At 43.7% G+C, this 25,636-nt stretch overlaps 1 protein-coding gene across 1 annotated transcript in view; it reads left to right on the top strand.

Moving 5' to 3' along the window:
• The window catches only part of Parn (poly(A)-specific ribonuclease), a 140,934-nt gene extending 117,224 nt beyond the window's left edge, over window positions 1-23,710 (top strand). The window contains exons 23-24 of the mRNA XM_076839752.2: window positions 14,761-14,942; window positions 22,781-23,710. Of these exons, the coding sequence (XP_076695867.1) occupies window positions 14,761-14,942; window positions 22,781-22,833 (235 nt within the window). The 3' untranslated portion in view covers window positions 22,834-23,710. The remainder of the gene's footprint in view (window positions 1-14,760; window positions 14,943-22,780) is intronic.
• The last annotated feature ends 1,926 nt before the right edge of the window (window positions 23,711-25,636 follow it).

The following is a 25,636-nucleotide window of genomic DNA, read 5'->3' as shown; positions in this document are numbered from 1 at the left end:
CATTCATTTTTTTTTTTTTTAATGTGGTGCTGAGGATCGAACCCAGGGCCCCGCACATGCTAGGTGAGCGCTCTACCGCTAAGCCACAATCCCAGCCCCCATATTGGCTTTTCTTTACTTTTCCTGGATTAGCAGATCAGGACACCATTGCTGCCTTTCAGAGGGGATATTTGAACCTGATTCCTGAGAATAACCTAACACACGAGAGATGCAGACAACTTGGATAACCAAAACGTGGTATATACACAGTGGAATATTATGCACTCTTAAAATAAAGCAAATTCTGACGGACTACAACATGGGTACACCTTGAGGGCATTATGCCAAGTGAAATGAGCCAGTCTACAAAGACAAGTAGTGTGTGGTTCACTTAAATGAGGTGACTAACCTGAGTAAGGTTTACCGAGACAGAAAGTAGAGGGCTGGCTGCCCTGGGCTGGGAAGAGGAGCGTATGGGGAGTTGTTTAACGTGCTGTATCTTGCAGGATGAAAAGGGTTCTTGAGATTGTATGACAGTATGAATGTGCCTGGCCTGGTGGTACTCACCTGTAATTTCAGCAACTCGGGAAGCTGAAGCAGGAGGATCACAAGTTAGAGGCCAGCCACGACAATTTAGTGAAGCCTTAAGTAACTTAGTGGGACCCTGTCTCAAAATAAAAAATAAAAAATGGTGGGGAGGTGGCTCCAGGGTAGCCCCCTAAAAAAAAAATTAGGGGGGGATTCAGGCAAGTTGGAATATGATGTTTTTACAGTAGTTTGACTTGTATCCTTTCTCATGATGGTGAGACTGAAAAGAATGTTGATGAAAGTCCTAAAATAAGAATCAACAGAATTATGAATTATTACCCAGAAAAGTTATTGATGAATTCATAATTTTCAGTTATTGCTTATGTAGTTTATGTTTCATTTAATAAAATGCCTTTATCCCCCTGTAGTGCTGAGGATGCAACCCAGGGCCTTGCGCATGCCACTGAGCTACATCCCGAGCACTTAAAATGCTTTTAGATCTGTTCTTTCTCTTCTCATCTGTGGTGTGGCCTGTAGCACATCTGGCAATCAGAGAAACTGATTTTTAGATGAAGGCCTACTTTAATCCATCTGGATTACACAGTGTCAACTATACAGATGTTGATGGAGCACAGCTGTGAAAGCACAACAATTGTATTTATTAAAAATTATGTGAATTTTTAGGATCTATTTATTCACATACTTATTTTTTTTGTGATGCTGAAGGTGGAGCCCAGGGCCTTGCACCTGTTGGGCGAGCAAGCATTCTTACCACTGAGCTTCACACCTTGTCCTGTGTGTTTTTAGAGTTCAATTTCTACAGTTTATTTGGTTAGTTTTTTAAAAATCTGTAGTTATTTCACTAAAATTTAGGAGATTTTAGCAATGATCTAGCTTTTTTAAATTTGAACAGAAAAAAATTTTGCACTCTCCAGTATAAGTCAGCATTTCCATTTAAAAGCTCCTAGAGCAGAAACTTGCAGTTTGGCACTGAGAACTTGCTCTTGCCTTGCACTTGAACGCCATGTGTCATCTCAGGGTTTTATTTAAATAACATGAAGCTAAGTTTAGCATCTTCTTACACTTACATGACTTTTGATGTGTTGGAATGCTTTCATGGTTTATAATGGCTGTAATACTTGGAAATTAATGTTTTCTTTCTGAGCTTCATGTTGTTTACTTGATTAACCATAATTAAAAGTCATTGTCATCTGTGTTTCTAACAACATGTTACATTGCTCTGTACTTCATGCAGAAGTGTAATTTTTTTATAATGGTCTAATGGTGCTAGCAGTTGACACAAATTGCCCTGAGCATGCAAAGATGATAGGCAAGGGAAATTCAATTCTTTCCATGTCTGGTAACTAATCGCAAAACAAACTTCCAGCTTAAGTTGCCCAAATTACATGCGTTTAGGCTGATTTCTGTATTTTTTGTAATAGTGTTAGCTAAAATAAAGTATGAAATGTGTAAATCCTGTATTTTAATTGCCAGATGTAGGAATCCTTAACATTTTTCTGGCAGCTCTTTTTTTTTTTTTTTTGACACTTTATACTTAGTAGAAATTCCGCTAGTTTTCAGCCAGCAAGAACTACAGTGTGCTTGTGTCTATTTGGGGGAGGTCAGATGTGAAGGTGAAGATTTCCTGCTGTGCCCAACCCCAATCTGTATACCTGTTAGTGGTTCCACATCTAGGTGTTGTCTGTAGATTCGAGGCCCCACTCTGCCCATTCAGGAGTCCCTGAAGCAATGTTTTCATTTCCTTCATTGCATGCTGGTACTACAGAAGCCAAATGTTAGCCAGATGGGAATATTCTAGATACTCCCATTTGTGTCTCCTGTTCCCAAATGTGAAAGATCTAAAATCTGTAGTGGATAAGTGGATGTTTATTGTACAGTTTTTTAAACTGTTCTGTACATTTGAAGTTTTCAGATTAAAGTGTTAGGGAAAAGTGGAACAGTGCCTTTTAGAACCCTTACATTCATTTCTAGTGGAGTGGGGCAGTTTGGTTGGTTCTTGGTGATTTGTGGGTTCTGGACACTGAGCTCTCAGATGGCCATCCAGCAGATGGGTCACCCCACCAGGAGCCTGGACTCTCCTTTCTCATTACTTGGCTGTCAAATCCTCCTGGGCAAACTCTTCTCACCGCTTGTCCTGCCTTCTTCTCTTCCTTTATTCCTTTTCCTTGTTCTTTTCAAAGATTTGGACCACTGTCTTTAGGGACCCTGACCAGCCTCATCTCTAGAGACAGAGATCGCCCACCTTTCTTACCTAGGACAAGGGGAAGCAGAGCAGGCAGTGGTGTTCCTCAGGAGTCTACCACGTGCCAGGCACCACAGCACGCACTGTCCTGTTTCATTATCTTATTTAGTCCCTGTAACAATCTGTTTTCTAATTGAGAAACTTGCTCAGAATCATACAGCCAGTAAAAGAATTCATATTTGAGCCCTCCTCTCCCGTCTCCTAGATCTCTTTATGCACTTTTCAAAATTCTCTTCCCTTCTCACATAACCACTCATCATCCTTCCTGGCCACTGAGATGCCTTCTGAGAAGCTTCCAAGCCACCTGGAGTCTTCAGGGGCTTTTTCCCTGGGGATCTCTATGGGATGTAAAAAGAGAAAAGTTGGGCATTGTTGCATATTGATAGTAACTTCCCAGCACCCAACACATGATGTATGTGTCATTCAGAAAAACATTTAAATGAATGAACAGGAGAACCTGTAAGGCTAGGAATACATCTTCCCACCCTTTGGAAGGCCTTGAGGACTGCCTTTTTTCTTTTGAACATCTAAAGTCACACTAAGAGGGTTTTCAGTTGCTTTGCTAAAGATGAGATAGAGAGGAATAACTCCTTTCCATAATTAAACCAGTGCCTGCCTCTTGTTATTGCCTTACCTGGACTGAAAGAGCCATCTGAAGGTGGGAGTGGACCATCTGTGGAGCCTTGGAATATCTCATGTTGAAGACCATTCATGAATGCCTTGTCACATTTTTTAAGGAAAAAGGATTTTAAAGGAAATCAGTCCCATGTGACACTGCAGATGCCAGTATTCAGACCATAGCTTTTTAAACATTGTATCAAGTGTCCTGTTTGATATACAGAATTGGGGAAATATTGTGGATGGCCGTGAGATATGTTGTTTATCATCTTAAATTAATGATTCTAAAATTTTGGGAAGGGATTGGTTTCTAGTGTATTCTGGTTAAGATTTAGCCCCAGAAGAGTCTTCACAAAGATAAAAGAAGCACGTGGTTTCTTGGTGTCAGATTTTCTCTGGGTGGGTCGTCTCTGTTCTGAGAGAGCTGAAATGACATTCTGTGTGTTCTAAGGAGACTGTCAGGTGGCACCTTGTTCTCTTGTTCTTTTGGAGGAGCCATCACATCCTGTTGGTTCTTCACATCAAATTTATAGCACTAACAATGCCTGAGTGCAAGAGTGTTCATTTTGAATGGCTAAGTTGATCTTTAATGAAACCTTTAGGATTAGTTCATAGTTCCTAGACTTTTCATTTTGTTTGTTTTTGTGGTACTGGGGATTGAACCTAGGGGTATTCTACCACTGAGCTACGTTCCCAGCCCATTTTTATTTTGAAACAGGGTCTAAAGTTGATAAAGCTAGTCTTGAACTTGTGATCCTTCTGGATCAGCATCCCATCTAGCTGAGACGTCTTCTTTGTATCCTTTTCTTCCATCCCAAGTTTCTATTATCCCTGACCATTTGGCTGCAGAGGCATCAAATAAGGTAAATGCACTGGCAGAGAGGAATGGTTGGAGCCTTCTGGGAACCCATCTCCTTCTTTGTCACCGCTTGTGAAGTACTCGTTCACCTCCAGACTTGAACCTGCTCAGTGGACATCATGGGATTTTCTTTCCTTCTCAAGTTGGAATTAGTGGGTTATGAGAGAAGCAGAAGGAAAATGACATTTTCCAAAGCAGTGCAATGTCTTCAGAAATTTTACACAGGATTAAGATACTGATGCTATAAGTTTTGTGGTTCTTTGGGCTTTGAGATTTTTCTTACATGTTATTTCTGATTGTAAGAGTTAACTGTGAAATTCTCTAATACCACAATACTCCAGGAGAATGAAGGTGTAGTGCAACAGCTGGATTGTAGGATATTTTTGAAGAGATGTGGATGCATTCTTTTCAGGAATGGGGAGCATTTGTGCCTGTGTGAACCAGAGTGAAACCTGATGAAGTCTTGTACTTGTGGAGCTGCAGGGACTTGGCTTGGACCTTGTCCATCCTCTGTCACTTTATAAAAGAGAACGGAGGCTCAGAGAAGCTGTCTTACACAAGGTCACCAAGCTGATGTGCAACAGAACTGTGTGGCCATATTTAAAGACATACTGATTGACTGTTGGCATAGTGGTTTTTCATATATTTAGTGAATCTTCATATTAGTCCTTGACATTATTTCCTTTTAAAATATTTTCAGTGAAATATAGGAACATTGTTTTTGAAAGCCAAATAATTTTCTTAAATTTTATAATAAAAACAGCAGTCCCCTGCTAGTCATGTCTTGTTCCCCAGATGCAACCACTTTCAGTTATTTCTTTTGCATATTTAACTTATTTTTTCAAATAACATACTTACTGCTGCTTCTTGATTTTTCTGTTTATCTGGTGGTTTGCAAATATGGTAGACAAGATTTGGTTCTATCACACCCACCCACCCCGGGCCACCTTCGCCAGCTTCCTGCTGTTTGTCTTTTCTGCCCCCACCTCAGCCCCCAGAATTGTTCTGGCTCTTCTAGATCCTTGCATTTCCCTGTGACCTTGTACTCAGCTTGCCAGTTTATACAAGAGAGCTTGGCAGGATTTGGATTGGAATTGATTAGTGGTGTGTAGTGTGTACCTTTAATCTGTGTAGTGTTCCTCAAGTGTGGTTACACCCCTTCCTAGGAGAGTTAAGAACTTTACACTAAAACTTTACAGTGTTTTTCATCCCTGGCCCTTTTGCTTTCAAGTCATGTGTAGAGGCGGGTCCTACTGATGGTCTTTCTATACAGGGTGATGAGATGAGGAGCTGGCTTTGAAATGACATATTTTCCCTGCAGATTATTCTGTTGACCATGTACCTTGGACCTCTCTAAACCCACTTATTATTTCTAATATATTTTTGTAAATTACTTTATATTAGGCCCCAGCCCTTATCACCTCCTACTTTCAGGAACCTGGGGCCTGTCATTTGCAGGGCTCTATCAGGTGAGTTGGCCATCAGACACTTAGATTTCTGTTTCCTCCTCTATCCACGATTCTTTGGCACTTCTCCCTGCTTTTCCTGTCCAAAGAGAGTCTGGATAAGCTGACACCCCTCCTGATGCTCCCTCTCTTGTTCTCTGCCTCAGCAGGTGTGATCCTCTCTCCACAGATAGAGGCTGTGCTCCAGTTGGTCATGTCTAAAATAGGGGATTGTTTTGTTTGTTTTTTGTGGCACTGTGCCCAGCAAGTGCTCTATCACTGAGCTACAGTGCCAGCCCAATGTTTTAAAAAAGGAGTTTATTTTCTGAAATGTTTCACTTCTGTTATGGGGGAAAGGGACTTGTTTTATTGTTCTTCCTATAGCTTTGATAACATAACTGATTTGATTACTAAGTCCTTTCATTGAAGTCAAAGGTAAATTTTAGTGGAAAAGTAAATTTCATTCTTCTCTCTGAAAATTTCAGGTGTTCCAAATTCAGCTCCAAGTAACTGTATATTAAGAGTATGTTTTTAATTTAGAAATCACTATCAAAGTAATATCTTTCATGTTCACTATCAATTAATTTTCAAAGCTAGTTAATGAGAAGATTGTTTAAAATATTCAAACCAGGTACTTATGAAAAGTATTTCTAATTGAATGCCATCAGTTTTTGTAGCACTGAACCAGTTCTTCTCTTGCTTAAGCCAAACTCATGTTCACAATATGCTTTATGTGTAGGACAGGGCATGTATTCACCCAACGAGTTCTTGTGTTCGTCCTCCCTCCCTTCCTCCCTGTCTCTCTTTCTCTCTCTCTCTCTCTGTCTCAGATGTGTACTTCCATTCCACAGATGTCATTTGTTACTGGCAATTATCTCAAAGACATACCTAAGATAACATTGCTTTTCAAACTAAATTCTTTTTTAAATATTTTTTTAGTTGTAGTTGGACACAATACCTTTATTTTATTTATATGTTTTTATGTGGTGCTGAGGATCGAACCCAGTGCCTTATATGTGCTAGGTGAGCACTCTACTACTGAGCCACAACCCCAGCCCCTGAAATTCTTTATTAGAAATAAAAATCATAGGGGCTGGGATTGTGGCTCAGCAGTAGAGCACTCACCTAGCATGCGCGAGGCCCTGGGTTCGATCCTCAGCACCACATAAAAATAAATAAATAAAATAAAGATATTGTGTCCAACTACAACTAAAAATAAATAAAAAATAAAGAAATAAAAATCATAGTTTATTGGCAATCTCTTGAGGGGTTGGCATCTGGATCAAGTCTTAACTTTCCAGCCTCCGCCTCCTTCTACCCAGATCATGCCCTAAAACCCAGACACAGTCATGCTCGTGGCATTTGAACTCAGTGTGAGTGTGTGAACACAATAGGAAGGCATGGTCTAGTTCCCACCTACCCACATTTTTCCAGTTCCTTTTGCTGGGTGAGGTGGTTTGCACAGTGTGGCATTCCTGCATTCCCTCAGCTACATCTAGTAGAGATTGTATTTTTATCCAGCCCAGCGGAGAAGTGCGTTGCCTTTATGATGGAATGAAAATCATGTTAATATATATCATTCAGGACAAATGAAGCAATTTGGCATTTGTCACTTGCCTTATTGTTTTTTGGGAAGAGTGTGTACTTATTTCATTTACTTCATCCACCCAACAAACCTTGGCAGAAGACTGACTATCTGCCAGGCTCTGTGCCAGGTGCTGAGAATGCCAGGGACATAAGATCCTGCTCTTGTGGAACTTATATTCTAGAGGTGGAGAGAGGGAATAGCAAGTGAGAAAATAAACAAGCAGCACAGACACAGGAGTGCAGAAGAAAGGCAGGCAGTGTGGAAGGTGAGGGCTGCAGGCTCCACCAGGGGTCCCTGTTCAGTTGAGACCTGCACTGCCCTGGCAGGATGGCCAGTGAGGAGGCTGTAAATCAGCTCCAGGAGCCCTGGACTTGGACTGCCATCTCAGAGCTGCCTGACCAGCTTCACAACCTGGGAGAAGTCACCTCTTCTATGGTGAGGTCTCTTGTCTGCAAAGGTAATGCAAATGCTTGTTCAGCTTAAAATGGTCACATACAAGTAGAAATGAGAGAATTCTGTAAACTGAGGGGTCCCAAAAGTGAAATGTGACTGTTACTTTATCCAGCAGCGTGAACCTCCCAGCCAGTGAAAGGACTCCCTCTGCCTGTCTTTAAGACTCATTGTAAAGCTGCAGTGATAAAGACAGCCCGGTGCTGGCCTAAGGAAAGACAGACTGACAGCGACACAGAGGGTCAGGAAGTACAGCCACACGCTGTGATCATCTGGCTTCCAGTGGTGTCTCCAGGCAGGAATTCCCGCCTGGCCTTTCTAAGGGTCATTTGTTTGTTATTCCGAATCATGAGAAAAGTCAGTCAAGAAATCAGGAAATTTCCAAGAATTAAAGTTTTGACAGTCAGTATGGGCATTCCTCGTTCAGCGGAATTCACTGGCAACAAGTCAAAAACAAGAGCACAGCCAGTGACACATGAAGCCACAGGTGAGCTTCTCCAGACCAGAACAGGAACAGGTGGGATGCAAGGGGTCATGGTCCAAGCAGCCAGTCTTGCTCATCACTGGGTCTTGATCATCACTGGCGCCATGTGGTAAGTTGTGCTCATCACCCTGACTGCTGCTCACAGTGAGACATTCTTACCAATAAAAATACATTTATGCATACACACTGGAACAACTTGTAAAAATCCTGAGAACTTTGTTTTAAGAAGTAACAAATTTTGAAAGCAGCCCTTAAGTTGGCAGTTCTGAAACATGATTCTGTGGAGTGCCTTTAACCTTGCTAGTACATCCAAATGTTATGTCATAGAATCCAATAATGTTCACTGGTGGTTTCCAGCATTTGAATATTTGATGTAGGCTACAGTCCTTTGTATTTAAGAGTTTTACAGAAAAATGCAAAGAGGAAATACATAAGTATCATTGTTTAATGAAATCAGATGATATAAAATCTAGGTGTTTATCTTGGAGAGATAAAAACATATATTTACAGAAAAGCTTTCATATAACTATTCATAGCAGCATTATTTTTAATAAAACATTGAAAGCAGCCCAAGTGTCCATCAGCTGATAAAAAAATAAACAAATCATGATACAGCCAGACCATGAAACACTACTCAGCAATAAAAGCGATGCAGTCCCAGTACTTGGAGCAGTGTGGCTGCTCTCAGAGTACTAAGCCCAGTGGAAAGAGTCAGAAAAGATGGAGTCCTGGGTGACTCTGTTCACATGAACTTCAAGAACAGGCAAAACCACAGGGACTGCAAGCTACTGTGGTTCTTAGGGTTAATGTTTGCAGTGTATGGATTGAGTGCTGAGCAGCACAAGGAATCTTTTTAGGGAAATCTGATTGTCACAGTAGTTACATGGTTATATACAATTTCCAAAGATGTCTAAACTGTTGAGTGAATTTCAGTATATGTATATGAGACAAAAATTTCATGTGCCAGCCAGATATTTTTGATGTTTTATGGACAAAGAGATTTATAGGAGTGTGTGGATATGACCTGTCTATAATCAAACTTTTCTTTTTTTTCCCTACTAAAAGAATCTGGTTAGTGGAGATGATCACCCTTGCAAAACTGGGTTGGTGGTTGTCAGTCACTTAACTTAGCAAAAATACAAAGCAAAGATTAAATATTTAATTTTGATATACAAAGTTTTCTGTAGCATTTTATTTTTTAATCATTTACTACTTTTTACAGTGGATTTAAAAATACACTTCATGTTCACTATAAACTAACTCTCTCTGCATTATAATTTGCATGTAGAACGAGCTCGTACTTATGGGAGGTTCTTTTGCTTTTCTCTGATTTTAACTTGGCATTTAAAATCAGTCTATACAACATAGCAGTACCTTAAATATGTGTAAAGAATCACATTTGTAAAGGTAGTATTATGTGTATGCCTGGTTTCCAATGTATAATAAAAACTTTTTATTAAAAAGTGCTTAAGTTTTATGATATGCAGTCATAGCTTTTATTAGAGAATGGTAGTTGAGCAAATGTTGTTGGTATGGAGCATTATAAACATATACAAACACGTGAAATGCACTAATGATACACACATCTGAGGGCTTTCTTAGGCAGGATACCTGATAGCCAGTAGCCTTTCCCAAGAAGCAAAGGATTCTTATTTAATTAGGAACTAAGAAATACATTGTAAATTAACTGAAAAAGTGTTACAATAAATGCTATGTGAACTTAAAAGTTATATAAAAACAGTAATGCCCAAAGGCACATTAGCATAGTGCCCAGTAGACATTCAGTTTGTGGAGAGGAACTTTACAGGTGCTTGGGCCTTACCAGCCCCAAATACCACAGTGACCTGTGGTGCTTAGAGTGTGCTCTAGTAAGTGCCTACAGAATCATCATTTGCAATTAATGCTGAAATTCAAGCCATCAGTCTGCACATCTATAAGATACCTACCTAATTTGTTTTGGTTTGGCTTGGTTCGGGGAGGGGGAGAGGTTGATGGTCCTGGGAATTGAACTCAAGGCCTCATGCCTTCTAGACAAGTGCTCTGCCTCGGGCCACACTCACTTCCAGTCCTCCATCTAATGTCGAGGGGTGGATTTGATAAAAAAAAAACATACTCTTATAATGATACAGAGCGTTCACATCATTCCAGAAAGTTCTGTCATGTTCCACCAGTCCAAACCTGCCTACCCTCCCACCCCCACCATTCTTCTGAAATTTTTTTCTCCATAGATGAGTTTAGTTTTTCTGGAATTTCAAATAAATGGAATTGTGCAATACCCACTCTTTTCTGTGAAGGCTTCATTCACTTAGCAGAATATTTTGTCAATTCATCCGTATGGTTGGATGTATCAGTAATTCCTTATTTTTTAATTGCTGAATTGTATTTCTCTGTATGAATATGCTCCAGTTTGTTTATCCATTCTCCTTTTGATGGACATCTGTGCTGTTCCCAGTTTCTATTATAAACAAAAAGGATGAGTGACTTGAAGTCCCTTAGGACAAATAAGCAAAGCATAATGGGAAGCATGAAAGGAAAGAAATATTAGACAGGGACTGGTAACGTTCTTGGAGGATATGGTGTTTGAGCAGGCTGGCAGAGAGTAGAGTCCTAGCAGAAACAGTAACAATGTAACCAGAAGTGTGGGTGCATTGGGCCTGATAACCCACAGTGGAATTCACTTGGGTTAGCCTGTATTGGTGCCCAATAGAAGGGAAGGCTAGGAAAGCAGATTGGGACCCAGCTGATGAGGATCCTGGCTGCTGTGCCAAGCATTGTGAATTTAGGTTTGTAGCAGAGAGCTGTAGAAGCTTTAGAATTGGGAATATCTTAATCCAATCTCTGCTTTGGAAGAACTTCAGCAATATTTGAAAAAGTGAATTAGAAGGGAAAGGGAGACTGGCTACTTGGGACCCTATTGCAAGTGTCCGGGGCGGTGGGGAGATAGTGTGGGCCCCCAGGGACAGTGGGTGAGGAAAGCTGGATCTGTGACAGGTAGGCATGGAAGGAATAGGAAGGAGTTCAGGGTGTCTGGAGGTGCTCACCATGTTGGTGGAATATTGGTTGAGTGAGAGGGCGGACCACTGGAGGAGCAAGGGCTCAGGCTTTGAGGAATGAAGAAGGCTGCATCCACCTCCAGGGCTGAGAGCCTGGGCAGCTGGAGACAGAGTTTTATCGAACAAGACATTTTTGTTAATGGCAGGACATCTTCTGCCTTGTTTTAATAGTCTGATAATGTATTATTAGTCATGTTGGGGTACACACACCAGCATTCTCTCCACCTCCTTTTCCTCCCTTCCCCTTACCATTCTTTCTTCCCCTTCCCCTCTCTCTCCTTCCCTCTCTCCCTTCGTCCCTCCCTCTAGCCTTTGCTCCCTCCCTTCCTTCCATATGTATTGATGTAGATACACAGGTTCCCATTCTTTTCCCAGTAGTTCAGAATTTTTTATTGCCCTTTAATTGTTTTGGTGCTCACACTGTCCTAGATTTGGCCAGTGGGGGCCCTTTCAGTCTAGTTCCATGGACTCCAGGGACATGCCCCATCATTTCTTGAAGTGTCTTTTTGGTATTATGAGATATTTCAAATTCATTTTACAGCATCTCAACCCTGGAGTGAACCACTTCTTTAAGGACCCTGGTCCCATTTTAGTGGGATGGTAGTAGAAACTAAGTTCGAACACTTGGTACACCACTTGCTACTGGGTTCTCACTCCTCTTGGGGGACAGAGCTGTAAGCTATGTGTATGGATATATACCTATAGATACATGTGTGAACAGTCATGTATGTATACATGTACAAATATGAACATATAAACACATACTTACAGAAATCACAAGCCCAAACCTGTGTCTCCAGTTCCATCCATCCCACAGGGTTCTCCTTGCCCTCCCTCATTCCAGCTACATCAGCACATTTACTGATTTGTTCAGTACCATATGATGCTCTTTTGTACTTTGTTTTTCCAATTTTTTTTTATTGGAAATCACTCCATCCTCATTCTCACTTCCTTAAGGTCTTCATTCTTTTTTGTAACTGTTTGCACGTAATTGATAGTACATACCATATATATACACCCAGTCTCCTATGCTTAGACATTTAGTCACTTTGCAATATTTTGCAGTTACAAGTTATGCTGTAAAAAATAACATGTACATATGTACTTGCATTTTGTGTTTCTGCATTATTGGAGGTGGATCCTTTTAATTCCTAGTAGCAGGACTACTAAACATATGCAGATGTGGTTTTATTAAGTATTGCCACATTTCCCCAGTCTCTCTCACAGTATATCAGCAAGACTGGATATTTTTGCTAATCTAGTGGGTGAGAAACCATATTTAAGTCACTTTATTATGCATCATGAATGGAAGTGAACATCTCTTCACATATTTAAGAAGTGTCTGTGCTTGTGTGCATGTATGTACATGTAAGAGTGGAGTGAGTTGCTTGTTCTAGCTTTCTCATTTTTCCATGGAGTATTCAGTCTCTTCAGTTTTGAGTTATATATATGTTAGAGACATCAACCCTTTGTCTGTGACATATGTTGCCATTATTATCTCCTGCTTTGTCATTTGTCTTTTTTACTTTGCTCATTACTGCCATGAAAAAGATTTTTACATTTATGAAGTCAAATTTATGAATTATGAGTCACAGTATTAAAAACTTTTTTTCTAGGGCTGAGAGATTAGCTCAGTGGTAGAGCACTTGCCTAGCATGTATGAGGCCCTGGGCTTGATTTAAAAAAAAATTGAAAGAAAAAAAAAAGCAAGAAAAGAAAAAAAAAAACCCTCTTCTAAATTTGACTGGAGGAATTAACTCAAGTTTATTCTAGAACTTGTATAGTTAAGTTTTTCATGTCAGCTCTCATGTCTAGATAGCTGACCAATTGTGCACTGACTCTTCTGCATGGTGTGAAGCATTGGCCTAATTGCATCTTTCCCAATTATCCTACCATCATGGTAAAGAAGTTCATCTTTGCCCCAGTAATTCAAGATACCACCTTTATCATGCATAGATTTCTGCATGCGTTTGGGGCTATTTCTAGATTTTGTATTTCATTAGATATTTTTAATGCCAATGTTTCTGAGTTTTCATTAAATATATATGTCTCAGCAGGCCAGGCACGATGGCGCACATCTGTAATCCCAGCAACTTGGCAGGCTGAGGCAGAACCACAAGTTCAAGACTAGCATCAGCAACTTATTGAGGCCCCAAGCAACTTAATAAGATCCTGTCTCACAATAAAAAATAAAGGGCTAGGGATGTGGTTCAGTGGTTATGTGTTCCTGGGTTGAATCCCCAGTACCAAAAATAAATAAATATATGTCCCAGCAGCCACTAGGTTCCAGAATTTACAATCCAGAGGAATTTTTATGCCTCTTCCCCTTTGAAGAAGAAGAGTGAGTCCATGTTGTTTTCTTACTGTCCCCTTCTGAGCTTTCTACATTTTCTAAAAATCAGCTAAACTTTGATCTGTAGAACACCTTTTTGAAGGCATTATCAGGTTTTCAGCAGTAAACTTTAGCATGAATTTTTAACAGTCCCTTCATTCCCCACAGATATTGCCATTTTCTTCATAGCCCCTCAAGAAAATGGCTACAAAGCAGGGACACATAAATCCTGGCCAGCCTAGAGAGGGCCGTGCGCCTCAGCCTCTCTTCTGCTTCCTGTAGCTTAGAAGAAGAACCAGGGAAGTAATTTTCTCCTCCTCTTCACAGAAGTGAACTGTCAAGTTCAGAGAAGATGCCAGTATGGGAGTAACCTGGAGCAACTGGAACAACTGGATGGTGGCGTTGTCGTGGGGAATGCTTTTAAGGACTCACTTCCTAGGGAAGCTGATAGGAGTGTGTTCATCTTCTCCCTTTCTCTCATCCTGTGCCCCTGTCTCTGGTCAGATGGAGTAATTTGCACTTAAACAAACAAAACAAATCGATTTTCTTAATTAAAAAATCTATTTACAGGACCCATTTAGAAGAGACAGGACTCCCTGCCCATTTGGACTATTTTATCAAGTTATATTTCAGGAAACATATTTTCCTAAAGAAAATCAGAATATATAATCTGATTTAATTTACTATGTCAAATCCTATAAAGCTTAAAAAATGATGCCAGGTTTAACTATAAGTTTAACAAGCCAACCTTTTGGGAGAGAATAGAATTGCATGAAGGTAAGGTGTTTTGTGACTGTTACGGTTTCCAGCGGGGTGAGAGCAGGTGGACAGGAAAATTCTTCAGTCCTGCTCTGTGTCTTCCCACTTGTCCTGAAGGTAAACCTGCTGCCTTCTGGTTTCAGGAAATCAAAACTGTTCTGTTAGGCAGCTCTCCTCTCCTGTTCTACTCTTCTGCTACAGTAGCTTTGCCATTAAGAACAGCTTAGATCTGTGTGTACCTGTGTACAGCGTAGCACGCAGAGCTTCTTCTGACCTTTACCTGAGTTCCTGGGATTTTCCCACGAAGGCAGCAGTTGCTGATGGCTGGTTTGTTGTTCGAGGATTCAGTATCTTCCTGCTCCTCTTAACACCTTTCGTGTTGTCCCACTTTTTGCATTTCAGCTTTTCAGCTACCAGCAGAGTTGGAAAGAGAAATCTGAGTCCTAGTCCAGGAGAAGACAGAGTATCGGGGGAGATTTCGGACTCTGAGCTTGAGCAGACAGATTCCTGTGCAGAGTCCCTCTCAGAGGGAAGAAAAAAGGCCAAGAAATTAAAAAGAACGAAGAAGGAGCCTTCTCCAGCAGGTGTGTGTGGGATCTTGCTGAAACCCCAGGGTTGTGTGCTCCTTAACTGCTCTAGAAACCTGTGTTTGGGGGGAAAGGATAGTAAAACTTCACTTGATGGCAAAGCCATGTCGTCTTCCACTGCATCGGGAATTTTTAGGGGCAATGTATTCTAATATGAGGACCCCTAAAAAGCTCTGGTGAGGTCTCATTAAAGTCCGTTTTGATAACCTCACTTCCCGTGGTTTAGAGATTTTGCTGATGTGTTTAGCGTAGCCTCAGTGTTTAAAATGTGACTTGAATTTGCATAGAGCCTACTCCCACGTGTGTTCTTCAGCAGCAGAGTTTACACTCTCCCCAGCAGAGCAGCAGGCAACCTGGATTTCTCTCATAAGCAGAATTATATAAGAAGCCAGGAAATAGGAAATCGGCACGTGTCGAGAGCCCACTCCGCGCCAGACACTGTAGCAGGCGCCTTCTCTCCTCACTTGATTTTCACCACACTGAGGTGAGGAATCATCGTCCCGGGGTTAGTGATACAGATGTCTGCCTGGCTCCAAGTGGTAAGAAGCTCTCAGAAACTGCAGCTGCAAGAAGCAGAGCCCAGGAGAACCAGCCTGCCAGAGCCTCACCCCAGATCCTCTCCACCCCAGACCCGCCAGGGCCACATCCTAACACACTCTGGGGCACACAGACCCTACACAGGCTAAAGGAAGGGCCCGGAGCAGCTTCTTGTCAGCCATCCCCTGCTGCTGAGGGACGTGGTCAAGCAGCAGCGACAGGAGCCGTAGACACTGCTTCCTCATGGCCTGCCTGATACTCTTCCTTTGAAATCTGTGAGGTACTCATTGTCCATGTTACAATTAAGAAAACAGAGACCCAAAGGGTATGTGACTTGTCCAAGGTCATGGAGCCCTTGACCTGTCCTGCGGGGACCATGTTGTGTACTCAGGGTAAGAGAGATGTGGCCTAGACGCAATTATCATTCTCCTTTGTTTCACGATGACAGTTGCCCCGGTTAGCAGCTCTAACAGTCAAATCAAAGGAAGGCAGAGTCAGGCGCTGGAACTTGACGCATACCCACGCTAAGAATTCCCTTTGTTTTAATTAATTCCTTTTTTGCACATGGCCTGATCTGACTGCAGTGAGCTTTCTGAACTCATTGATATTAATGAAGTCACAGAAGCAGCAGAAGTATTGCATGTTTTTTATACATTAGGCTGAAGCTTAGTTTTAACAGAAAAACTCTTGGTTGAGGCCTCGACTATATATTTTAGCAGTTCCCTTGAACCTGGGCCTCACCCTTTACTTGCCTCCCCTCCTTTCCCTCAAATGAGTTTTGAGAAGCTTTTAATCTATAGCCTCTGTGATCTTCAGATTTGGTACCTCGTTACCATTGCCATGCTATATCAAAAAAGTCATGCATTAAATGGTAGCCTGGCCTTTAGAGACCACCCTGAGCAAGTCTTGCCCTTGTTTCTGTCCTTGATAGCTCCTTTCCTCATGTATTGTTCAGTTTTTCTTTTCTTAGTCACAGCCTTTTGTTTTTTCTTTTATTTTTTTTTAATTTTTTTTTAGTTGTAGATGGACAAATACCTTTATTTTGTTTATTAATTTTTTTATGTGGTGCTGAGGATCAAACCCAGAACCCCAAATGTGCTAGGCAAGGCTCTACCGTTGAGCCACACCCCAGCCCCAAGCCTTTTGTTTTTCTATACCACCATAATTTTAAAAATATTAAAATACTCAATAATAGAATGAATTAATAGATTAGTCTCTTTTGTAGTTTTTATCATTTTATTTTATTTTTAAAGAGAGAGTGAGAGAGGAGAGAGAGAGAGAGAATTTTTAATATTTATTTTTTAGTTATTGGCGGATACAACATCTTTGTTTGTATGTGGTGCTGAGGATCGAACCCCGGGCCGCACGCATGCCAGGCGAGCACGCTACCGCTTGAGCCACATCCCCAGCCCCTGTTTTTATCATTTTAAGTAAAAACTTTCTATAAGTTATTTAGGGTTTTAAACTTATAATACTGTAATAAAATAGGGTTTTTCCCCCTTCCCATTGACAGTAAAACTGTCACTCACAAAAGATTTGAGCTTAAAAAAATAATTATGGATTTTGTACATCTTCGTCAGTACTGCCGAAAGGGAAAGAGCAAGGGAGATTGAGCAAGAGAGCTTGGGATGACTGGGTTTTCTTCTGGAGCACCATCCACCCAGAGTGGCCTTTGGACGGTGCAAGTGGACGTTGAGTGGCCCCTCCCTGATTTGTTTTAAGCATCGCTGCAGGATGCAGAGGACAGACCTGTGACTCAACCAGGTTTGCTCGTTCAGTTCCTTGACTGGAAGGCCTGTGGGTGAGCACACCCTTGTCCCCAGTGAGGTCTTTTTTATTTTTATGTGGTGCTGAGAGTTGAACACAGTGCCTCACACTCTCTAGGCAGTTACTGTACCACTAAGCTACGACCCCAGTCTCCAGTGAGGTCCGTGTTACATCTGTAGAGGTATTTGGAGTGTACCAGGGATGGGAGGCCATGCTCAGGAGCTGCAGAGTGTCTAATGAAAGTGGCCTGAGCCTTGGCTATGAGCTTCAGTACTCAGGGAGCAAGCTGAGGGCCTCAGGTGGCTCCACCAGCGTGTTAGGTGTGGAGGACACAAGAGGGAAAGTGGACAGGGCCCACCTGTGGGGATTTCTGATTTTCCAAGGAATAAGTAAAGGCAAGGACCATGGAATGTGGTGTGCTGTAGCAATCCTGAGGCAATTCAGCTCAGGAAATATCACACAAAAGTGTCATATTCTTAGACATTCTGATGTGTAAGCTGCACAGAGTTAGTGACTAGACCCCTTTGCAGATAACAAAATGACCTAAGTAGAGAAATGGCCACTTATTGGGTTTATATTATGTGCTTGATAATGTGGTAGAAGCATCCTTTATTATCTTGGGTATCCTTATAAACACACAACAAGGCCTAGAGGTCATTATTGCCCAGGTACAGAGAGGAAAGTGAGGCTCAGAGTATTGCAACTTGCAGAGTCAAACCACCAAGCTCAAACCTGCAGGGCTATCTGGCTCCAGAGCTCACACCCTGTGTGGCTCTGTGGGGGGTCAAATTTATCCAGATGTAGAGACCAAGTCTCTAAATAGGTGAGTACTCCTTGCAGCTCTTCTGCATCACAGACCAGCCAGCCTGGATTTCCATATGATAAAGTTGCCCTGTAAAAGCCCAGGTGACCAATCCCTTTTGGGGACTTCTATTATATATCTATTATATATTTATTATATGCTCAGCAAATACTTTTCTCTCAAATGTGGTTGTTTCAATTGTGTTCTCAAAAAGCAAATGTCAGTGCAGGTCTCCCCCTTGTGTCTATCGTGTTGAGTGGTGATTGGTTGTGCCAGCCACTGCCCCTCTGAGCAGTGTTAGATATGTTCTCTATTGGTACATAAAGGGTGAGGACTGCCTGCCATTTATGCTGGAATGAACTGTCTGGGAAATGTGGTCGCTTTCCCAGGTCAAGTTAAATGATGGGTTTCCATAACATGCTTGTTCTGCTGTGTTTGGTGTTGCCAGGGCCCAGAGAAACCTCAGCCTCAGTTCTCCCTTTCCTCTCCAGGAAGTCAAAGCTACCATGGTGGGCAGATGCTGCCTGAGCTGACCATTCTCAAAATATGTAGGGCAGTCCACTAGCTGGAGGTTCCAGCAACACCTAATTAGAGTGTCTACAGAGGTGGCCCATAGGAACACCCACTGACATCCATGGTCATTCCCTGTCTTGCAAAGAGACACTGAGCCAGGTCTTTCCTGCACCCCATGCCCCCCCCCCACTTTGAAACACAGCACATCAGACCTTTACATGTTTGCCAAGAACCATGAGTTCTGTTGGAGTCTTGACTAATCCTGTTAACTTTTCAAGCTTAAACCCTTAGGGTTACAGTATAAAAATTGGGAATCTACTTAGAGCAGCAATCTTCTCATGCTATTACAGGTCTCATTAAAGTCAAAAATGACATCTACAGTTGCAGCTAACAAGTCACCTAAGAAGCCAGCTACCTCCAAGGAACCTTTTAATATAGCTATGTTAAAATGTAGTTTCATCCAGGGGCCGTGGTGCACACCTGTAATCCCAGGTACTGGGAAGCTAAGGCAGGAGGATCACAAGTTCAAGGACAGCCTGGGCAACTTAGCAAGACCGTATCTCAAAATTGAAACACTAAAAGGGCTCGGGGGACTCAGTGGTAAAGCACTTGCCTAGCATGTGTGAAGCCCTGGGTTCCATTCCTAGTACCACAAAAAAAAAAGTTTTCAGCTTACACATGGTACAGGAGGTGGGTGCTGGGCTCGCAAGACAGCCCGCTGTGTGCAGGTCTGGGTCCTCTGTTCCCCCTGGCAACTTATGAAAGCTTCCCTTCACCGCCCGCCTTCTCAGCATGGAAAGCCCACCCGTTTCTCCCTCTTGAGCATCTCCTTGTTGAAAACGTGCGTGGCTCCCCGGAGGATCTTCCATAACAAGTGGTTGGATTCACCTGTGGTTTTGCTGAGTGTCCCGTTCTACAGTATGTATCCCGTTTTTTCCCTGTTAGAAAATCTTGGTCAAATAATTTTAATATAACATTTCATATTAAGACACCTGATTTTTTTGTTTGTTTTTTGAGATGGGATCTTGCTACATTGCTCAGGCTGGTCTCTACCTTCACAGGCTCTAGTGCCTTCCAAGTAGCCTCCTCCAAATCCCTGCTGGCTCCTCTTAAACATCATTCCTAACAGGGTCTGCTTTATTAAGATACTTTGTATCTAATAAGAGTCATGGCTTTTAAGGACTTGGGATGGTGGCTCAGTGGGAAACACTTGCCTACCACGCGTGGGGCCCAGGAGTCATCTCCTGCACTGCTGTCAAGTCATCCCTTGCAGGGATGCAGTTGGATGAGTTTGTACGAAGTGTATATCATGTGACCGCTGCAGTGCTTGAGATCTAGATTCTGGATACCAGTTTTCTTGAATGTTTTCCAGATGTTTTCTTTCAGGCTTTTCATTCATTAACAGTGTCTTTTAAAAAGCAGAATTTAAGTTTCATATAGTACAGTGTATCAAGGTTTTTCTTAGATTATCCTTTCTGGTGCCAGATCTTTATTGTCCTGGGTAGTCCGTATGGACACACAGTAAGACATTATAACATGCAGAGGTCATTATTCCCCATTCACAGGGAGGGAACTGAGAGGCTCATGGGGTTACAAAGTCAAACCATGAAGCACGCATGTGCAGGGCTGTCTGGCTCCAAAGTTCATTAAATCTGTGCACGACTCTCAGTTGCAAAGATGTTTCCAGTGTTTTCTCACAGTAGTTTTCTATTTTCAGGCTTTATATTTAAATGTATGGCCTGTGTTAATCTTGTATATAATGCGTGGTGTGGAGTAAGGTCCACTAATAGTGGGAGGCAGATGCCCTTCAGTATCTGCTAAAAGAAAAATGATTTCTAAATGATTCTTTGCACGCTAAATAAAACAGGGCTATGAAAATGTGTTTTCTAGAAAACTGTCGCACCTCATGCACTAGCTCTGAGATAGATCCTTTGTTGGTCTGTGGCTCTCCTTTTCTGGAAGGTTCTGGAAAGAACACACAGTGACCTTCAGCTCTCTGGTCTGGATCTCCTTTAGGCAAAGAAAACTACTAGCCTGTTTTTTGACTGCTGGCTGTCAGTTTCCTGGGACACAGCCATGTTAAATGTTGGACCACTTTCTCCACAAGGGGAAGGGACCTAATGTTCATTGAAAACCTACCTTTGGGCTGTGGTTATGGCTCAGCGGCAACGCGCTTGCCTCACATGTGTGAGGCAATGGGTTTGATCCTCAGCACCACATATAAATAAATGAAATAAAGGTCCATTGACAACTAAAAAAATATTTTTTTAAAAAAAGCCTACCTTTAGCTGGGCATGGTGGCACACACCTGTAATCCCAGCAGCTTAGGAGACTGAGGCAGGAGGACTGCAAGCTCAAAGCCAGCCTTAGCAAAAATGAGGCGCTAAGCAATTCAGCAAGACCTTGTCTCTAAATGAAATACAAAATAAGGCTGGGGGTGTGGCTCAGTGGTCGAGTGTCCTTGGGTTCAATCCCCAGTACCAAAAAAAAAAACCCCTTCCTTTGCTGTGTAGCAGCCTTGAGTGACAGGCACACGGGTCCCTGATGCAGGTGAGGCAGTGAGACTTGCTCAGAGCAGCCCAGCTGGAGCGTCGTTGGGCCCTGGCCTCACTCCAGAGCTTTTGCTCCTTTCATCCTTTCTGACTCGGTCCTCACAGAGTGCCCCCACGGGAGCCATGGCTCGTAGCCATACTCACACACGCCACAACTAACGGCAGGTGCACATTGCGAGGATTACACTGAAGTTGCTTTTAGCAGTTTGTCTTCTTTTTCCTTCTCAGCTGGTTTTAGTTTACTTAGGTTCCCCACTTTTGGCTCTGCAGCGGCTTACCTCTGAATGGCTACTCAGCTACTACAATGTTTCTTTGATAGGTGAATTTTTAAGATGTGCTTATTGATGTGTCCTCTGGTACCTATGGTGTGTTTAATTGTTCTGACGAGAGGGCGCTTTCTAAAAAATCATCTTTTTCCTTTGCTAACTGGCTTGTGAGCCTTCACATGGATCATCTCTCTGCTCATCTCCGCTTCTCAGGAGTAGTCCTGTTGGCTGCATCAGGGGTCCCAGGACACGCACGTTCACACAGCCGAGAGACCCAAGCCAGGGCACTGCTGGTTGTCCTTCCCGCTCTCCTCATCCGGACTCTCTGGGTCCTACTGCAGTGGTGATGGGGAGGGGGTTCTCACGGAGGGATTCTCTTCCTGTCATTGCATGCGCTTCGACCTCCTCGTTCTCAGGCCTCTCCATGGTGGACTGCAGCCCCCTCCTGCTTCTTGGGACACTCTGTGTTCAATAGTCTCTCTGCATTTAAGGCACCATGAAGAAGACTGTCCCTTAGGGGAGCATTAACAGCTGGGAGGGAGGCTCTGCTGGTGTTCTCTGCCACCCTGTTGAATGGTTCAGCCACACGTGGCAGCCCCTGTACAGCTGTCCGGGCTTCAGAGCCTGCATGGCCCTGGCCCAGCCCACCTGTTTTGTGCCCTCCTCTGCCCCCACTGCTGTTGCAGAAATTGGCATGATGGGAAAGAAGGGCTCTGACTCAGGGTGAGACTTGGTAACTGAAGAGATCTCTTCAACCCCAGAGGAGGACCTTAGCCAACTCTGTTGACCTTGGAAAGGCTACAGTTGCTCCTGCCGTTTTCGAATCTCTGGACCCCACTGACAGGCTTCCCTCCACCCTGTCCTGCTCCTGAGGTTTCTCCCCCAAGTGCCAGCTGCACCACCAGAATGAGAAGCTCAGGCTTCTGGGGCAGCGGCAGGGACCTCCTCTCAGCCACTTCTCTTTGCGAGAGCTATCATGTCCCTGCCCCTGAGTGTGTTCTTGCCTCTGTAACAAGCATTTATCAATCAGTAGCACCGTGGTGGGCTTTTGTGAAGATAACATGAAGTAAGTGCCCAGCATGGTGCTAGTAAAGAATGCAGTGTGCCTGCACAAGGGAGAGGTGCTTTGCGCATCCGCCCACTGTAAATCTTCTGTAAGACCAGTAAACAGGCGGCCATGCTGGGAGAGCAGAGGGTTCACTGCCCTCCTGTGACTGTGATGTTTCTGTGGCTCTGCCTGTACTTGCTGGGCACTGGGCTCCATAGCCAGGACCCATCTATGCACTTCGCAGACGTGTTCGCTGTACAGCGGCCCCGCCCCCCTCAACCAAGGGAGTGGCGCAGGGTGCGCTGCCTCCGTGCTCGCCCCCACTTATGCTCTTTTCTCTTTCCTACCAGGGACCACTGAAGACAGCCCCGCCAAGCTCTTTGAAGTTCCTGACACGTGGTAACCAAGACCCAAGGGGCACACTGCTGGTGCTGTCCTGAGGAAGAGCGGCGGCTCCTCTGAAGCCATGCTGTACTTACCTTAATAAAACGTGCTGTGGGAAGGTCGAAGCCCCCGTGTCTCCTGAAAAACCAGCTTTTATCTTTGTGACCATGTTTCTCCTTTTCCTTTTTTAATCTAAACTAACTATTGACAACATCACGGTTGTAGGCTGTCACAGATGTGTGCTTCGTTAACCAGCTAATCATCTAGTACTCACGTGCCACCTTTCCTGGCACGAGCTCCACCAGGTGTCCAGGACTCAGCTGAGGGAGGTGGCTGTGAGAGAGCTGACATGCGGGTCCTCTGGTCATGGCCTGGGTTCGGTACTCCTGCTTGGAGAGGTGCTCCTCGGTCCTCTGCTTCCCAGGTGGCAGGGCATTGCAGGTCACGGTCAGCGTCCTGCTACAGCAAGCGGTTGTGGGTCCCTGCTTCCCCATAGCTTCCCCATAGCTGCCTGAACCCAGGAAGCGCTTGGGCCTCTCTTTCTGGCAGAAAGATGCCTGACAGCGTGGACCCATGAAGGAGCGTGGGGATTGCCCAACTGCTGTTTTTCTGAAGATCTGAGCTTCTGTTGGGAGGTGTCCAAGTAAAAGGTCATTTCTGTTCTTACATAGTGCCGCGTGCGCCTTGCGGTGTCTTCGCCTGTCTTTCCCGCTTCTATGTCTGTGTTTGGGGTACAGTGGCGTGTGTGCGGACGTGTATGAGTGAAATTCATGGCAAATCAACCACATGTAGCAGCCTGTTATGTGAACAGATCGCAGCAGCAGCAAAACACCCTGGATCTCTCTCAGTAGATCTGCTTTCAGTAGATCATTGTTAGATATTTAACATTTTTGTATTGTGGAAATAAAAATAAAAAATGTATTTCCAAAAGATAAAATTAAAGAAATTTTCATAGAACCCTGGTTCTTTCCGTTTTCCTTGTAGTAGTGAATGCCATATTCTCTCTCTCTGCATAGATAGATGTGTTCCTTACATTTGAAGAGATCTGGCCACTGACCCAGGTGTTTAGCGATTTTCTTTTTCTTTTTTTACCTCTAACCCCTGTACCTGCTTCTGTGGGTCAGACTGCCCATGCCTGATCTGAGCCCTGGTGGTCACTGGCCATGGCCTAGGAGGGTGGGAAGAATCCCAACACACATGGAAGTCTGTGGTGTTATGCAGCTTCAAGGGTATAAGACTTTTCCCTGGTGGAAAGCCTCAATCTTCCTTCCCGGCTCGCTCCCTTCCCCTGGAGTTTTGTAGCTACAGAGTTATAAACCAGACCAGGCCGGAACAAGCAGGTGTCCACCCCTTTGTCCACCCCTTCCACAGCTGCTGCTCACAGGTCAGTGGGGAAGATGATAAGTTGAGGAATCTGGGAGAGGCTTATGGACCAACTGTGTCCTTCAAACTTATAGGTAGGAACAGGTAAGGTAATGCCCCATGCTTCTCTTTAAAAAGAAAAAGAAGGGCAACTGTCCAAAGACTGTGGGTGGCATTTGTATGGAGAGGAGTGTGCCTGTTTGGTGCCCTTGTGCTCGGTAGGTCTCACGTAGGAGGGGACGGAAAGCCCTTGCCCTAAGGTAAGGAAAGTGAGTCATACCCTGAAGCCCACTGAGAGCAGGCACCATGCTCCCTGCTCAGGCTAACCTCTGCCACTCATCTAGAGAGGAGCTTGGCAGTTGGGGGAGTGCTTTCTAGAGAGGGCACGTACTCAGAGCCCGCGGAGCTGTTTGCTTCCAAATTCGGCCTGTGTTCTTGGACATGTCACTTACCCTCACTGACCTTCAGCTTCCTGCTTCTGAAAGTCAGGACAGTAAACCCTATTCTGTCAGTTGGAGTGACGTGGCATAGTCCCTGGAATGTGGCTTAGAATTAAGTGCTGGGTGCACCCCTCACATGTGCCTTACCCACTTTCCCAGCTGCATCAGATGGCCCAGTGGACTGGGTCAGTCCTTCCCGCTCTGTACCTACACACGGGTGTTCTCCATGTCTCAGTGGGTGTAACCATGCGGAGGTGCTTCTGCTTCTTGACTCAGGCCCGGGGCACATTGTTGATGGGGCTGTGCTTTGGGACTGGCCTGGAGTGGGCGCCTCTGTGTGTTCTTGGGAGTTGGAGGCTGAACGCTGGCTTCGCCCATCCTTATAGCTTTGCACTGGTTCAGTCCCCACCCCACGGATCATTATGGAGATGTTCAGACGTACAGAGGCTTGCTCAGTGAGCACTGTGTACCTGGACTGTATGGTCACCAGCTTGCTCAATTTTCTTGTTGTATTCAGCCATCCCACTAGCCATCAATTTGTCTTGTTTTTTGATGCATTTCTAAGTTACAAATGTCTGCATCCCCCTCAACACTTCCTAGAGTTTAATATTTATTTATATTTGGGGGTTTGTGGGGGTCAAATTGGTAGTGGAATACTCAACTCAATTTTAAGTGTACCTTTTGGTAAATGACCAATAAATGTAACCCCATCTATCCATCCAGGTGCAAAGTATTACTGAGAGGCCAGCATCGTTCCTTCTGTCTCTTCCCAGTCAATCCCTCCCACCCCTAGGAGCAACCAACCACAGATGTGCATTTTTTCCCCCACAGATTAACCTTTTCTAGAACTTCATGGAAACAGAACCAGAGAGTCCCTACTCACGATGGTAGAAACAGGGGCTGGGGGTGTAGTTTAGTGGAAGAGCCCAGCTTGTCTAGCATGCCCTGGGTTTGAGCCCTAGTGCCCATGCACACCAATGACCCGAGGTGCAGGCCTTTCTCAGCACGCTGTGAGACTCA

Source organism: Callospermophilus lateralis, chromosome 19 (genome assembly GCF_048772815.1).
Source record: "Callospermophilus lateralis isolate mCalLat2 chromosome 19, mCalLat2.hap1, whole genome shotgun sequence".
Lineage (NCBI taxonomy): Eukaryota > Metazoa > Chordata > Mammalia > Rodentia > Sciuridae > Callospermophilus > Callospermophilus lateralis.
Note: the sequence above shows the minus strand (reverse complement) of the source record. Positions and strands in the feature narration are given on the sequence as shown.